This window comes from Momordica charantia (genome assembly GCF_013281855.1).
Source record: "Momordica charantia cultivar OHB3-1 chromosome 6 unlocalized genomic scaffold, Mcharantia_2.0 BLBB01000006.1, whole genome shotgun sequence".
In the NCBI taxonomy this organism is placed as follows: domain Eukaryota; kingdom Viridiplantae; phylum Streptophyta; class Magnoliopsida; order Cucurbitales; family Cucurbitaceae; genus Momordica; species Momordica charantia.
In genome coordinates this window covers 2,965,319-2,981,159 of record NW_028275164.1, presented here as the reverse complement: position 1 = coordinate 2,981,159, position 15,841 = coordinate 2,965,319, and the positions used below count along the sequence as shown (strand labels likewise).

Below are 15,841 nucleotides of genomic sequence, written 5' to 3'. Positions count from 1 at the left end.
TATTTAATGTTAAACCACAACAAGAAGATTTGGAAGATAAATGTAGAATTTGAAAGCATCGTTACGGAAGGGCCCCAACCCCAAAGAGGCAGAAATAATTGTTAATATAAAATACTTACTCAGACCAAATCTTATATTATTAAAAAATCAACAATTCATTATTATTATTTTTTAAATTATTTTACATTTTTCGCTCGTACTTATCAAATATTTAATGTATCAAACAAGATTGTAGAACGATTACTATTTAAGATACAAAAAATACTTAGTTTCTTATCAGAAATAACCTTAAGAGAGAAATGTAAAAGAAAATAAAATTATAGAAAAACAATGAGTCGTGGAATGTTTAATGATATTAAAAAGGAAGTTTTTTTTCCCCTTGAGACAGCGCTTTAAAAAAGCTCAGCTGGCTGTGAAGAAAATTACAAGTAGTTCATGGAGAATCTGTTATTGTCGGCGGTGGTTGTGTTGGTTTCGTGCGTCTGTGGTGGGCTGTTGCTGCTGTTCCGGCGGCACCGGGCGCAGTTCGCGTACCGGAACATCCCGCCGGGCACCTCCGGCTACCCGATATTCGGCGAAAGCCTGGAGATGGCGGCGACGCGGAAGAAAGGGGAGCCGGAGAAGTTCTTCTTCGACCGCACCGCCAAGTACAAGACGGAGGTTTTCACGACTTCGATCGTCGGGGAGCCGGCAGCCGCCTTCTGCTCCGCCGCCGGGAACAAGCTTCTGTTCTCCAACGAGGGGAAGCTGGTGACTCCGTGGTGGCCGGAATCCGCCGCCAAAGTTTTCCCAAGCGCCCCCGGCCCGGCGGATCAGGAAGCTGTGGAAACCATCTCGCTCCTCCCTCAGTTCATCAGACCCGAAGCTCTCAAACGTTACGTGGGCGTTATGGACTCCATGGCCCAACTCCACTTCGCTTCCCATTGGGATAACAAATCCCAAATCCTCGTCGCTCACACTGTCAAATAGTAACCAACTCAACTCCTATTTTAATTTATAATACTTCTAAAAATACTCTGCATACATTTTTGAAATCGGTAACAATTTAGTCTCTGGCGGCTGTTACTTGCAGCTACACGTTCGGGCTGGCGTGTCGGCTGTTCATGGGGGTCGAGGATCCGGAGGAGGTGGAGAGGATCCTAGAGAGGTTCGAGGAGATCGGGAGGGGGACGATATCGGTGCCGATAGATTTTCCAGGGACGTTGTTCCGGAAGGGGATAAAGGCGTCGGAGTTTGTGAGGGGGAAGATAATGAAGATTGTGAAGCAGCGAAAGGCGGAGATGGCGGAGGGGAAGGCGTCGGGCAACCAAGACATTCTGTCGCACATGCTTCAGCTCACCAACGAAGAAGACGCTTCCTCCAAAATTCTCGGCCTCCTTGTCGGCGGCCATGACACTACTGTCACTGCTTGCATTTTCATTGTCAAGTTCTTGGCCTCTAACCCCCACGTCTACCAAAACGTCTACGATGGTAATTTATCTGCTACCCATTCACCCGTTTATCGTATATTGTCATATAATCTCTGACATGTTTGGTATGTCGATTGTTGTTTCAGATTCAGTGAAATTGTCTTTTTTGTTTTTTTAGATTTGTTGTTGAAAACTGTTTTTACCTCCTGTGATCAAATTCTCACAACTACATTTTCATATTTTCAATTTTAAATTACGGATAAATAGACTGTAAAATCTCACATACTATAATATATTATAAATTATATAACGACAAAATTTATGACTACATATTAACAGAAAAATCAATAATTTTTTTAGATTAAACTATTAAACTAAATATTTAATTGGTTAGTTTACAATATCTTACTAAATAGAATTAAAAAATATATATTTTTAAAATTGAGATTCAATTTTAAAATCTACAACCAAAATTATAGTTCACAATTCTAAAAATAGCCCTTTTTTTAGTTAAATCTTTAGTTTTTTTCAAATTTATGTTTTCTAGATCTGTGTTACTTGAATAATGAAGAGAAAAAGAAACAAATTAAAATACACTAGGCACACAAATTTGGAAGGTTTGATTTAACTTTTATTTTTAAAAGTTTTGGAGAGTATTATGTTTTACAATTACGTTGATATTTGGGAATAATTAGAGCAAACGGAGATAGCAAGATCAAAGGCAGCGGGAGAGCTGTTGAATTGGGAAGATATCCAAAAGATGAAGTATTCATGGAACGTAATCTGTGAAGTGCTCAGGCTCACCCCTCCAGTTCAAGGAGCTTTCAGAGTTGCCCTCAAAGACTTTGTATTCGATGGCTTCAATATTCCTAAGGGCTGGAAGGTAACTTCACACTCACCCCACTCTTATTAATCAACAACAACAATAATAATAATATTATGTCCTTGAGTTCAAGTAATTTCCGTGAGACGTCACCCATGACTCCATGACACCGTGTTTCCATCGTGAATCACGTTAAATGCATTTTGTCAATGTTATATTTTATATTGAAGGAAATTAAGTAAAAAAGACGTACGGGAAATAATGTTTGGTTTTGGTTCACGTGTGAACGGAACGGAAGATACTTTGGAGTGCGACGGCGACACACAGAAGCGCGGCGTACTTCCCGGAGCCGTACAAGTTCGACCCGACGAGGTTCGAAGGGAAAGGGCCGGCGCCGTTCACGTTCGTGCCGTTCGGCGGCGGCCCGCGGATGTGCCCTGGAAAGGAGTACGCCCGGCTCGAGCTCCTCGTCTTTATGCACCACCTGGTCACGCGCTTCAGCTTCCAGCTTTGCATTCCCGACGAAAAAGTCACCTCCATTTCCATCTTCACCCCCGTCCACGGCCTCCCCGTCCGCCTCTTCCGCCACGCGCCGCCCAACTAATCCCACTCTCTCTCTCTCGCCACGTGTTCGTACTGGGGTGATTTCGTAATTTCGGTTTTAATAAAGTTGGGTGTTATGTCATGAGCCCTCACGTGCAGCGCACACATATGTATGTGTGTATATATATATATATATATATATATATATATATATGTTTTAATATGTTGGATTATATTCGAGTGGGCGACTATGTTTGAAATCTGTTTTTATCAGTAATTTGAACAATTTGAAAGTTTAATTAGTTTTGAATTTTGGTTTTACTTTTTATGAGTGGTTTCTAGATTGAAATGGTTGGATTCTACGTACTGGGTTTTAAGATAACTTTTTAATGTAAATTACTAATTTGACTTTGTTCTATTTTAATTTTCAATTTGTAAATCAGGATTGAAACGTAGTAAAGTAAAATTATTGTTTTTTTTTTCTTCCGTTAAAATTAAAAACAAATAATTTTAATTACATTTCTTTCAAATCTTTCTCATTTCAAATTAGATCTAGAATTAAAAATTATTTCCTGCCTTCTATATTATGGACTTTGAAACTATTTGTTGAAATTATATTCCTTGATTTGTTTGAATGAACCGGTTAAACTAGATTATTTAGACTCATTGAAAGTTGTATTTGTTTTAACTTAAACATGTCCCTATAAATATACAATAATAACAAATATAGAATGTTATGATCCTTAATTAGTTTTTTTTAATTAAAATTTTATTTTATTTTTCTTGATATCATATATAAATGGAAGTGAGTAAAATTATTTTGAATTTGTACTAAACTATATAAAAAAATTAATAACAAAAAAGAAATCTATAATTCTTATAAGGAATTGACTTTCCAATTTAAATTTAATTCTCCTTTCTTCTAGTTTAGATATACAAAATTTTTAGTTAGATTTTATTTAATTCTTTCTCTGATTACTCATTCATGTTTCTCAAATTCTATATATAAGTGAATAAGGTATACATGCGAACTAAAAAATATTATACATATGCATGGTAGAGATTAACATTGACAAGTCCGAAGTCCTAATAATTAAATAATAGCAAAATATTTTCTGGATATATATATTTAAACATTTTTCAAAAACATTTTAACTATGTGATATTTTTATTTCCCTATACATGACTTCCAATTTAATTTTTTTTTTCATGTAACACATATATAAAGGTACTAGCATTTTGCATGAGGCTGCAAAACCTTAATGCGATACTCTCCAAGGGCCCATATTGGAAATATGTTTCTGTAGGCTGAGTAACTGATCATACAACTCTTGTTGAAAACTCCCATGATTTCCTACCAAAATTCATCAAATTAATTAATTAAACAAAAATGGACCAATAAAAAAAAAATCCAATTTTCAACCATATTATTTTATATCCTCATAAAGCAATCTCGAGAGAGAAAAAACCTGTTGTGGGAAATCTCCATCGTGGAGTTGTGAATTAATTAGCACCATTGCTGCTCGATGCAAAGGAGATGGGTCTCTTTGTACCTACCCAATGATCAAATGACTTTTTTCTCACGAAATTGAGTTGTCAAACAAAGAAATAAATAGACTTTAAATACTAACTTAATGTCTTTAATTTCTACTTAAAATTAATGTATTTTAACTTTTATTCTTTTAGTTATTGTACGTGTTTATAAAAAGTGATTAATTTAATTCAAATTTTATACCCACGGTAAACTATTTAATAATATTCTAACTACGTTTCAACAAATTTAGTGCAGGCTAAAAATATAATCGAAAAAATAAGTAAAAATTAAAATGAAAGAATCAAGATAGTTACTTTATAAATTATAAAAATACAGAGACAGAAATAGATATTTTGAAAACGTATAAAATCTAGGTAACTAAAATAATATAATATATATATATATATTATATTAATGGAAGGAATACCTGCCCCGCTTTGAGCAAAGCCAATAAGGCCCATGAAGTGTTGACTAGATGTGATTTGCAGCCTTTGAGATTGGTGTACACCTGTCCACCATTAATGCAATTGAGAAAAAAGGGGATGTTATAGCTAGACAATCTTTCTTTTTAAGGTTGGTACTTTGATTCTCTATAATTGAATACGGACATTCCTTCCAAAATATAGATCAATCTAATGTTAATTTCTGTTGTTGTTCTTTCAAGATCGGGTCAGAATTTTGCTTCTCTATACATTTTGAGCATGTACATCCGCTCTAAATTATTGTTGATAGATGATGATCGAATAAAATGTACCTTGTGATGGGCTGAGAGATAGCTCTCTCCCCAACCACCAGATTTAAGTTGTTTGGAAAGAAGAAAGTCAGTTGCCTTTCTTATGCTTTTGCTGTTATCATAGGTCCTCCCGCAGGCAACCAATCCCTTGATCCCAAACCATGTGCCATATGTATAGCAAATTCCCCATGATCCATACCTAAAATAGTTATAATCTAGAATTATTAGCTAAAAAATTATAATGTAATACAATCTTTATGATTCGTATGGTATTTTTTATTTTTCAAAACAGCTCTACACAAATCCATAGGAGTTCTGAGTGGCGAGTGACAATGTGTTATATAGACAAATAAAAATAAAAATGAGTATGAGCTCCTGCTAAATTTTTGTTTTATATTAAAGATTTCGAACAAATATTTTTAAATAACATATTTCTTAAAAAGCTATCTTTTGTGCTTCTTCTTTCTCAAAACAAATTACTCTTTCTTTTAAAATCATAATTTTGTGTGAATAAGCACTTCGATGTTCACAATAACACTAACCTTTGTAAATTTCGCTCTATCTCAGTTTCTTAAAAATAGTTTGAAAATCGTTTGTCAAAATATGTGAGGTAGGTTATTCGAGAGAAACATATTAATGTTATGATGATTGATTATCGAATAGACGCCATAAACAACACTCTAAAAGGTCAAAGATAAAGGTAATCTACCATGATCCATCATGCTGCTGGATGCTTTCAATGAAGTTGGCAGCTTTGGAAATGCATGTTTGTATCTCTTTCTTGCGATAAGTTGGATGCAGCTTCATGAATGCTTTAAGTCCTTGAATTGCTGCTGAAGTACACTCCACATATCTTCAATATTACCAATAGATTTTTTTAGTTTTTCTAATCCAAACAATGGCCTTTGAAATATTGCTCATTAGCAAAAGAAATCATATCTGTTTATGGAAGATTGTGGATAAGGCGATGAGTCAGAATCCGAGTTTACGTGGACTTCTAGTTAGATGAGTTGGCGAGACTACAATTAGAACTTTGCACCAGTGTGGTATTCAAACACGTACGTACATTTTCAAGCTTAAGTTAGTACTTAGTCACACAAATGCAAAGTCCTTATTATAGGTGTCCAACTAGTATGATTAGAAAGTCCACATTAATTAGGACACTGACTCGTTGTCTCATTCAAAATCATGCGTCCAACAATATCTTACGGATAGTCAATCATGAGATCTCCAAATATTTCAGTTGGATTCAACATCTAAAACAAACAAAAATTTTATATTAGTATTGTAAAAACTATCCTTCTACATGCTTTGGGAAGAAAATTTTGGAAACAGAATTTTTACCTCCAGCCATGGATAGGATCTTGTAAGTTCATATGATGCAAATCCTCCGTTGGAATTCTGCATATCAATAATGATTATGCGTATACATCGATGGATTATGGTTTTTGTAATATACCAATTATATTATTTGAAGTCATGAAATATAATTATTATGAGAACGGTCAAACTTTCTATATAATTAATTTTCGCTTTCAAATTTAAAACGATTATAAATATAATTACCTGAAGTGATAGAATCAAATCAATAGCATCATATAATCTATCTACCGCTATCGGCTCACCCACGGTTGTAGATGGCATTTGTGATAGCAAAACTACTACCTGCAACAAATTCTCTATTACATCTTTATTCACCAAATTCAAAAATTGAAGTTAAAAGGATTTGTGAAAAGTATTTTTTTAATGTGTAAATTAAAAGAATATTAATTTTTACCTTCAAAGCTTCGGAAGTACAGTCAGAGACAGGCCAGGCATTGTCGGCAGTTGAGAAGGACCATCCACCCTTTGACACGTGGCGGTACCAATCACTAGGATGTCCAACCCCATTTCTCCTCATCTAATTTTCATTAATACAAAAATCCAACTTGAAAACTTGGCTTTGTGAACTTCTAAAAATCAAAAGTGAATTTATCATATTTTCAAATTAATCAAGCTTAATGAAATTATACTTGTGAGTTTTTTATAAAATCATGGGCTTTCTTCAGTGTTGAACCATATTCTTCAACTAGATCAGTTGCAACTATAGCTTGTACGGCAAAAACTACGTCCCATAATTGAGATCCATTGTATCCCTGCGAGCACCCACCAATAAATTCGTCGATCAATTGAGTTTATAAATAAGAACAATATCTCAATAAATGTAGGTTTTTAATAATTCTCGTCATTGCATAAGAGAGGTCGGTGGTGAAGTGAGAGACCTACAAGTCAAACTCCTAAGTTAATCTATTTTCTTTAAGAGTCATTTGTTTCTCACGAAACAAGTCCTCCCAAAAATTCCAGTTACTACATTGGGATAGAGACAAATTGAGAGTGTTTTCAAATATAATCTAAAGTATGACTAGAAGCATTTTAATTTTGTCGTAACCAAAACTACGTCTCATTTCAAATCATTGTATATGAGGGTGATTTTAAACAATTTTTGAATAAAGTAAAAAGCAAAATATCATGTGAGAAAACTTTATCCGAGGGAGCATTTAGAAAATACTTTTAACGACTTAGAACCAAACATCAAAATGATTAGTCATTAAATATATTTTTATGAAAATACTCGTTACCAAAGTACTTTATTTTAAAAATATTAATGTAAAATGCATATATAAAAGATTTTTAGGGCTCACTACCCTAAGTATAGGAGAAGAGAATTAATTATATAGGAACCTGCATTTTCATTCCATCCTCAGCTAGCCAAAGATAATCTTTGATTCTTGAGATGTGTGTTCTAAATGTTTCTGAGTTTGGATCCTCGGCCCAACAACACACCATGTTTAGCACCTACAAATTAAAAAGCCCACACATGGCTAATCATATTAATTCCATATTAGAAAAATGGGCTCAAATGGAAGAAGAAACTAAGGGTCCGTTTGATAACATTCTCGTTTCTTGTTTCTAAGTATTTTACAACTAACTTTGTTTATTGTTTCTATTTTTTAGGAACATTCTCTATAGAAATTTTAGGAACAATCAAAACAAGTTTCTCTATTCTCATTTTCAATTTGTTCCAAAACATAAATAAAAACATTGTTTTATCATATTTGAATTCTTGGAGGTTGAAACCATGCAACACATTTTTCTTCATTAAAAATAAAGAAAGAAGAAACAGGAGCGTTACCAAATGAGTCCTAAATATACCTTGTTTACAGGTCCAAGACAAAGATAGTGAGTGTTTTCATCCTCATAGTGAATGTGTTTCATCACAAGGTCAAGAGCCTTTTGCCTGAGCTTTGTGAGAGGCCATTTCTTCAAAAATGGTTCCCCAAACTTGTGAATTGAATCCCATAACATATCTTGTACCTTGGAACGTGGGGTGTACAAGTCTTCCTACTCGCGAGAATTGGGTTAGAGTTAAAGTTGGAAAAAAGTAATTTTTTTTATTTTTCGGAATCGATGTCATGTGACTTACACTAAAACTGAATCTTTATCATTGGGGTTCATTGTCTTGACTGATCAAAACTGTAATCAGTGTAGGGCATTTGACTTCATAAAAATATCACTACTTCAAGTAATATGAGAAATAACTTAACTTCATGAAAAATTTCTCATCCTTACCACAAGAATACAAGGTATGAATGATTATATAATAATTAGCTTTGATGAGAGATTTATATAATTAAATTATTTTATATGTTATGATCGAGTAGGTTAGACAATGTACTATTTGATTAAAAGAATATAGGATAAGTGGGTAACTAAAGCATTGAAAAAAAAAGTCTAGTCTATTATGTAACTATTTCTTTTAACTTTTATCGTATAATTCACGTGATATGTCTCTTTTTCTTCGAGAGATGAGCATTATATTTTTCTAGAAAATATAATTATTGAAATTACTTAAATTTATTTATTGATTGAGATAGATGAAAAAAAAAATTTAGAAAAACCAACGATTACATAGGGTATACCTTAGCACATAGGTTTCGAGAATGATTCCAATCAACAGTATGATAAGGACGTATGTAAAGTTCTTGCCTAAGATTCATTATGATGAAGTTGATTGGTCCTACAAATCTCTTCCCATATAAATATGACATTGCCAAGTACACCATTCGACTATGACACCACATTCTTCCTGCGCGTGACAATCAATCTTCGTCATTTTTTGAATAGTAATTTATTTTTCAATATTATTACTTTGAGTAGATTTCTAAATAAACAATTTTAATCCTAAAAAATGTAAAATTGTTATCAGATGGGCCAAAACAACTTCAACTTAATTTTGTTTTTCATTCAGCTTCACCGAGAAAAAAAAAAAAGAAAAGGAAAAAACAATATATGCAATTTTTTATTTCTAAAAATAAAAAACACAAAATAGAGAGAGAAAAAACCTGGATGCAAGGGAAGAAAGTAAGGCAAGAGCCATATCTCAGGTGGAAGCGGATTGTTTCCTTCCCATTCATACACGCCAAGGACCTAAATATCAAAATAAGTTACTTAATTCAATATTAAATATCCCCGTCAATATGCCCATGCATGCATGATTCAATATCTATAAGAAGTAAATCGACATTTCAAAAATATTATAAAAAAATTTACAAAACATAAAAAAATTAACAAAATTTTACTAATATAAATATAATATTAATATTATTCATTTTTAACTTATTTAAAAATGATGAAACGATTATTTGACCGTCAAGAATTCACTTAATTATATAATTAATTAATTACTTAAATAAAAAATAAAAATGGAAGGAAGATTAAAATATGCGGACAGTCTTACGGAGAGCCAGAATTTCCCCCAAGAGGGGATGGAGGTGGCCCCACCTCGATCCAGAATCCATCTTCTTGCATCACCCAACGCTCCATCGCCACCGTCCATTTCCTCTCCCAACAATCTCAAGCTGACGTATGACAGAGTCGTACAGAGCATTGTGCTGCTCCCTTCTATATGCAATCCCCACCCTCCATCTTCGTTCTGAACGGATATATTAATTTCCACGTCAGTAACGATTTTCCATTTTATTAAAATTTGGAAAGAGAAGATAATTACTCTTTATCTTTTTTTTTCTTTTAATGAAAAAAAGATAGTTACTATTTGCTCTCTAAATTTTAAATAACTATATAATAATTAGATTAAATGGATAACTCCTTTCCATCCCGTCATTTTTTTAATTTATCTCTATTTTTTTAAAGTTTCATTTTATCTGAATATTTTTTCTATCACCAAATATAAAAAATAATGATATATAAATGCAAAAAAAAAGATATATGAACATTAATTGTAATGCAATAATGGATAAAAAAAAGATAATTTCATTTTTTTTAGTTCAACGACATATGAGGTAAAGATTCGAACATTCGATCTTTTAGTCGATAATATATGTCTTCATCAGTTAAACAATATTTAAATTGACAAAAAGAAAAATAAAATAGTAAACATTAATTGTGCAAGAAAAAACAAACAAACCTGATGATTATAAAGGTAGCGACAAATCTCCTTTCGATGGTGGCACGAGAGGACTGCATCAAAGGCTCCCGTCACGCTTAACCCAATCACCTAACAAACCAAATCACAGGTAAGTAATATATTTTTATTTTCATTAACTACTTTCAAAATTTCTAGAGGTATTTATTTAAAATAAATATAGTAGAAATTTTGAAATTTTATAACAATAGTATAATTTAAAATCAAATTGGAATGTAAGGTAAAATCGATTAAGAAAAGTCATTATAATTTATATTATATTTATAAAAATATAAAATGTTGTGATATTTTTAAAAATATATATTAAATTTTTGTCATGGAATGGAATTTCTCGATTTTCTACCAACCACATTCCCACTTAAATCTTTCCATATTTTTATTTTTCTGATAGCCAACTTGATATTTATATCATTAAAATACATACAAACACGCACATATATAAATATACAAATAAAGTATTTCTGACTCGGACACAACTGCTATTGACTCATTCATACAATAATATTAATTTTGTACATCAAGTGTCTAAATTTCATAATCCGTACACTAATTAGAATTATTAAAAGTGGGAAATTAGGGACCGTTCCTGAAAATGAAATAAAGAATCAACAACAACAAAAGACATGGTTGTTACGTACAAAATTACATTGTTAGTTTAATTTGGAGATGATGGCCACATTGTTATCGAATAAAATATACTTTTGTCCCCAAATTTATTAGATGTTTATTTGGTCCACATATTTTTAAAATTAATAGTTTAGTCCCAATTTTAAGAAACCGTTCTAAAAGGTTATTAAAGTCAAATTATTGTTAAGTGTCACATAATGTGGAAATTTGAGAGATCAAAGAAAAACAAAAGGAACCACGAAAAGATTGAAGACTCTAGACAAAGACTATCACCGATTACAATTGAAGTTAATTGAAGCTAGGGTTATCGTAGCCACCTGAACTTGGAATAACTTAAAATATAGTGACCATTGTTTTCCCTGAGTTATTAACGATAATTTCTCTTTAAGAACCTTTTAGAATTATTTTTTAAAAATTAAAGTTTAAATTCAAATCAAAATCTATCATCAATGACGAAGGAGGGGACCGTTTGGGAAAAAAAACAAAATAAGAATTTAAAATATAAACATGGTCCCGCATATGATATGATCTCTAATAGTCTAATATCATTTTATTGTACTATGAAATGTTTTTTATTATTTTTATACATAATAATTGATTTGGTAGATTTAAAATCGATAATAATAGGTTAATCAAAACAAAACTTAGTAAAAATAAAATACATGTTAAAATTTATATATGAATTAAATTTATCCAACCAATCAACCTAAGCTTCTTCTCAAAATTGAAGTACGATCCCTCAGGTTCAATGTAATCATGTATCTGTCGAACTAAAAAATACTTATAATAATTTTGATTTTTTATTATTCCACAAAAGTTTAAAATTTCAAAATTTTAAAGGTTGGTCTGAAATCGTCAGACCTCAAAAAAATAAAAAAAAAATAATAATAATAGTAAAGAAAACAAATGACATTAAAATTAGAACCAATCGGACCCATTTATGAGAATATGATCTTTACAAATATAAAACAAAGCCGCAAAAGGGTTTAAATTAAAAATTAGAAGAGAAAGGAAAAAACTAAAATGTAGAATAATTATAATAAAATAAATAAGAAGGACAAAAAAATAATAAAAAATTATAAATACCAGGCCAGGAAGAAGAAACAGAGGGCCGCCATAGTCACCGGGCCAGAAGCCATGTTGTGTCTGCAAAGTTGAGTAGAATCTGATTGCCCTTCTCAGCGTTATTTCAACTGCTTCCTCACTTATTTCTTCTTCACTCTCAATTTTTATTTCACTTGGTAACTTCCCCTTACTTCCATTCTCCTTTTTTAGCTATATCTCCAATAATATATTCAATAATTAAATTTACCTACTTTTAAAACCATATTTAATAGGTTTATATGTTTTAAAAAGCTTCGAATAAGTTCCACAAAACTTTCAATTTTGTGCTATTTATATATCGACTTCCTCACACTTTAGCTTTTTGAATTATTTACGTATAAGAAGATTTTCAAATCACAAGGACTAGATCAACATAACTTTAAAAGTTCAAGAACTCGTTAGAAATTTGTTGAAAAATGAGAATTTATTAGACATAGTTTATAAATTTAGGAATCAAAGTTGTAATTTAACCTTAGTTTTAAGGTAGAAAATCTCTTTCACATAACTTTAATAGGATCAGGAAGAAAGTTTTGGAGTTTGAATTTAATTTTATGCGTTTTTTCTTAAGAAATTTAAATACAACATGTGAGGTAGGGGATCGAACTCACGACCTCTTCATTGAAGATATATGTCGATTAATATTGAGTTATACTCGCTTTGACAATATCATGTATCGTTATTAGCTGAGACTCAATATTTTTTTTGGCAAACGACTCTTGTATTGTCTTTTTTTTTTTTCTTTTGTTGGTTCTTGTCCTCACGCTAGAAAGTTTTCAAAAGTCATATTACACAAATAATAATAATAATAATAATCCAATTGTTCATTCAAACACTCATGTTCAATAATTTATTATGTTTCTTCAAGTGCCCAAGCAAAGTTCAATAATTTATATATATAAGCTGCCAACCAATGAATTGACTATTTTTACCTCATATTACTTCAATTACCCATTTAATTAAAATTGCTAAATCTATTTGACATGAAGATCTAGTAATATGATGGTTTATAATCATAGTTTGAAATTAGATTGTTTCGTCAACGTGAACATGAATATAGCTTAGTGGTAAAACTTGAAAAAAAATATCTCTAATTCGTCAATATTCTTTTTCTTGAAGTTGTAGGTTCAAACTCTCTTATCAATAATTTGTTACGTTAAACTTGAAAAAAATAAATTACAAAACAAATTAAATCAATTACTGTTTAAAACCATCTCAATACTGTAGAATAGTTTTAAAAGCAATCCTCAATAAAGGGTAGAATACAACTTCAGAATTTCTTTTTTATTTAATTGGCTTTTTAGTTGGATGAAAATTAATTGACATCTTATTCCTTGAGATATATTCGAATAAAACAAGCAATAATTTATGACATATAGTCTTAAAAAAGTGTGAGAAACGGGTGTTATTATCATAGAATATATTGAAAAAAAAAACATAAAAAGAACGTACCATTTTTATTTTTTGTGCTTAAATAAATTGATTAATGGAAAATCTGATTAAGTTCTCTTCTCAATTCTCATATCACCATCAATCCAATCAAGTAGAGAAAATAATTATTTATTTTGAGAGAGATTAAAAACAAGGATAAAAGAGAAAGAGATAAATTAAAAATAAAACAAAAATGATATAACTCTATAACCTGAAGTCTCATTAAAAGGTCAGAACTCTGTTTAACTTGAAAACGATTCTGGCGAAATTCATTGTAGGCATTTTCCACTTGAACTCTTTCTTCCTCAGAGGATTCAAGATTTGAATCGAATTCCCAATATTGTCTTCCTATATGATTGTTCTCGCTGGTTTCCCATTCTTTCGAGAATTTCAACTTCCACATCTCTCTCCCTCAACTCTCGACTCTCGGCCCTTCGCCCTCGACCCTCGACCCAATTAGTCTCTCTCTCTAAAAGGGACTTAATATATATATAAGAGTACAAAAGGCATTTCTCCCTCTCATAAGTTATTTAAAATTAGGATTATCAATATAAGAACAAAAGACATATCATGCCTTATGTGCTGTTATCAGTTGGACTTAGTTTATGGGAATTTTAACGCTTTTGTGGCAGTTGGTTCCTTATTGTCATTTTTTGCATTGTCCTCTTCTCCACCTAAAAAAATTATGCAAACTGATGCTGCTTTACAATAATAATTATTATTATTCATTCTTTAAACACTTCTTTTTCTTTTTCTTTTGTTTTTTTTTCCTCATGCAAAATTTAATTAACTTTATACACTATATTTTACTTTAACGTTTCAATTAAATTTGTTAAGGTTACACGTAACACGAGAAAAACTACTATATGAATTATTATTAAACATAGCTTAGCTTAGTAGATAAGATATTTATTACCATCTTAAGGATCGAAATCCTCCATTCTCATAAATTGTTGAACTAAAAAAATACCGAATAAATATGATCAAATGTCGAAGTTTTTTGATTTACTATACAGGACATGGAAAACCATATAAAGAATATACATGGTTTTTATTTAAACTTTTTTTCAAAAGAATATATATGGTTTTTAATTAAGGAGATCAACTATTTGTTGGTGATAGTTTTGTAATTTGGTTATACATGTTTAATTACCACACATCAAATTAATTTGATTATTTGCATGGTTGGTTAGCATAAACATATGCAATACTTAGGATAAGTTTGGAATGATTTATGGAAGGATTGAAAATTAGTTTTAGCTTTTTATTCTCCTTTTTTTTTCCTTTTTTTTTTCTTTCTGACTACAAAGTAGTTTTAGCTGTTGAAGATACTATTTCAAAACTTTCATAGTCTTTGATGAGATAATTAAAAATAATTTAAAAATCTATAAAAACATTAACAATATTTTGTTAGGAGAAGCACTTGATTAATGTTCCTAGAAATGATAACAGGAGTGCCTTTACATTCAAGCTTTTTTTTATGATAAGTTTTCACTACAAATTCATTACTAATATTTCAGATCATATTTGCATCATAGGACTAATTTAACTATTAAGACATCTTTTAACCTTATTCTCTAAACAAGGTTCAATCTCTCATCTCATATTTGTTATATTAAAAAAAACATATATATATATAGTCTACGTCATATTTAATGTGAATTTTTTCCATAGCAAATCAAATACGGTGTGGATGTTTTACTCAAGGACGTTGACGGATTGGGTTGGGTTGAGGGATTTCTTTGGACCAACCCGAATTTTCGGATTGGTCAATTTAGGTACCCAATGGAACTGAAAATATGTTCCAACCCAACCCAACCATTATATTTTCGAGTTTTCGAGTTGGGTCGGGTCGGGATGGATTGTCGGGTCCAGGTTGAGACGAGAGAGGAGGGGAAAGAGAGATGAGCAGAAGGAGAAATTATGGTAGAGTTTGTGAGAAATCAATCCAAACACAAAGAAACGAAGGGGGAGAAATTGTAGGGTTTGTGAGACGGAGAGATATGACGCTTGCGATAATCTCTCAAGCGGAAAGAACTAGATCTATGTCACTACACCGGCACATTGGATAGAAAACGACAATGGAGATTAGGATACAGTGGACTTTTTGGTGAATGATTCACAGAAGAGGAGAAAGCGATGGAGAAGAATGAAGAAG

At 31.5% G+C, this 15,841-nt stretch overlaps 2 protein-coding genes across 2 annotated transcripts; one reads left to right on the top strand and one right to left on the bottom strand.

Moving 5' to 3' along the window:
- Window positions 1–288: 288 nt before the first annotated feature.
- On the top strand, window positions 289–3,096 carry LOC111006822 (beta-amyrin 28-monooxygenase). The gene is made up of 4 exons (XM_022278901.2): window positions 289–968; window positions 1,073–1,470; window positions 2,105–2,292; window positions 2,531–3,096. The coding sequence occupies exons 1-4, from the start codon at window positions 436–438 to the stop codon at window positions 2,834–2,836; spliced, it is 1,425 nt and encodes a 474-aa protein (XP_022134593.1). The 5' UTR covers window positions 289–435; the 3' UTR covers window positions 2,837–3,096.
- Window positions 3,097–3,868: 772 nt separating this feature from the next.
- LOC111007175 (putative oxidosqualene cyclase) lies at window positions 3,869–14,149 on the bottom strand. Its single transcript, XM_022279428.2, has 18 exons — window positions 13,895–14,149; window positions 12,238–12,426; window positions 10,507–10,596; window positions 9,820–10,014; window positions 9,425–9,509; window positions 9,002–9,168; window positions 8,235–8,423; window positions 7,764–7,877; window positions 7,055–7,177; window positions 6,820–6,942; window positions 6,609–6,707; window positions 6,387–6,443; window positions 6,252–6,298; window positions 5,752–5,895; window positions 5,064–5,241; window positions 4,737–4,817; window positions 4,245–4,328; window positions 3,869–4,129 (listed from the first exon to the last, which is right to left on the bottom strand). Exons 1-18 carry the CDS (start codon window positions 14,084–14,086, stop codon window positions 4,007–4,009), a joined length of 2,280 nt encoding a protein of 759 aa, XP_022135120.1. The 5' UTR covers window positions 14,087–14,149; the 3' UTR covers window positions 3,869–4,006.
- Between the last annotated feature and the right edge of the window lie 1,692 nt (window positions 14,150–15,841).

What these genes read in the sequence shown, in the direction of transcription:
- LOC111006822 (XM_022278901.2), top strand. Translation starts at nt 436, where the DNA reads ATGGAGAATCTGTTATTGTCGGCGGTGGTTGTGTTGGTTTCGTGCGTC. An exon ending in GTCGCTCACACTGTCAAATA is followed by an intron (nt 969 to 1,072) that starts GTAACCAACTCA and finishes TGTTACTTGCAG; the next exon opens with CTACACGTTCGGGCTGGCGT. An exon ending in ATATTCCTAAGGGCTGGAAG is followed by an intron (nt 2,293 to 2,530) that starts GTAACTTCACAC and finishes ACGGAACGGAAG; the next exon opens with ATACTTTGGAGTGCGACGGC.
- LOC111007175 (XM_022279428.2), bottom strand. Translation starts at nt 14,086, where the DNA reads ATGTGGAAGTTGAAATTCTCGAAAGAATGGGAAACCAGCGAGAACAAT. An exon ending in GTCTTGGACCTGTAAACAAG is followed by an intron (nt 7,878 to 8,234) that starts GTATATTTAGGA and finishes TTTAATTTGTAG; the next exon opens with GTGCTAAACATGGTGTGTTG. An exon ending in ATTTTATAAAAAACTCACAA is followed by an intron (nt 6,943 to 7,054) that starts GTATAATTTCAT and finishes AATGAAAATTAG; the next exon opens with ATGAGGAGAAATGGGGTTGG.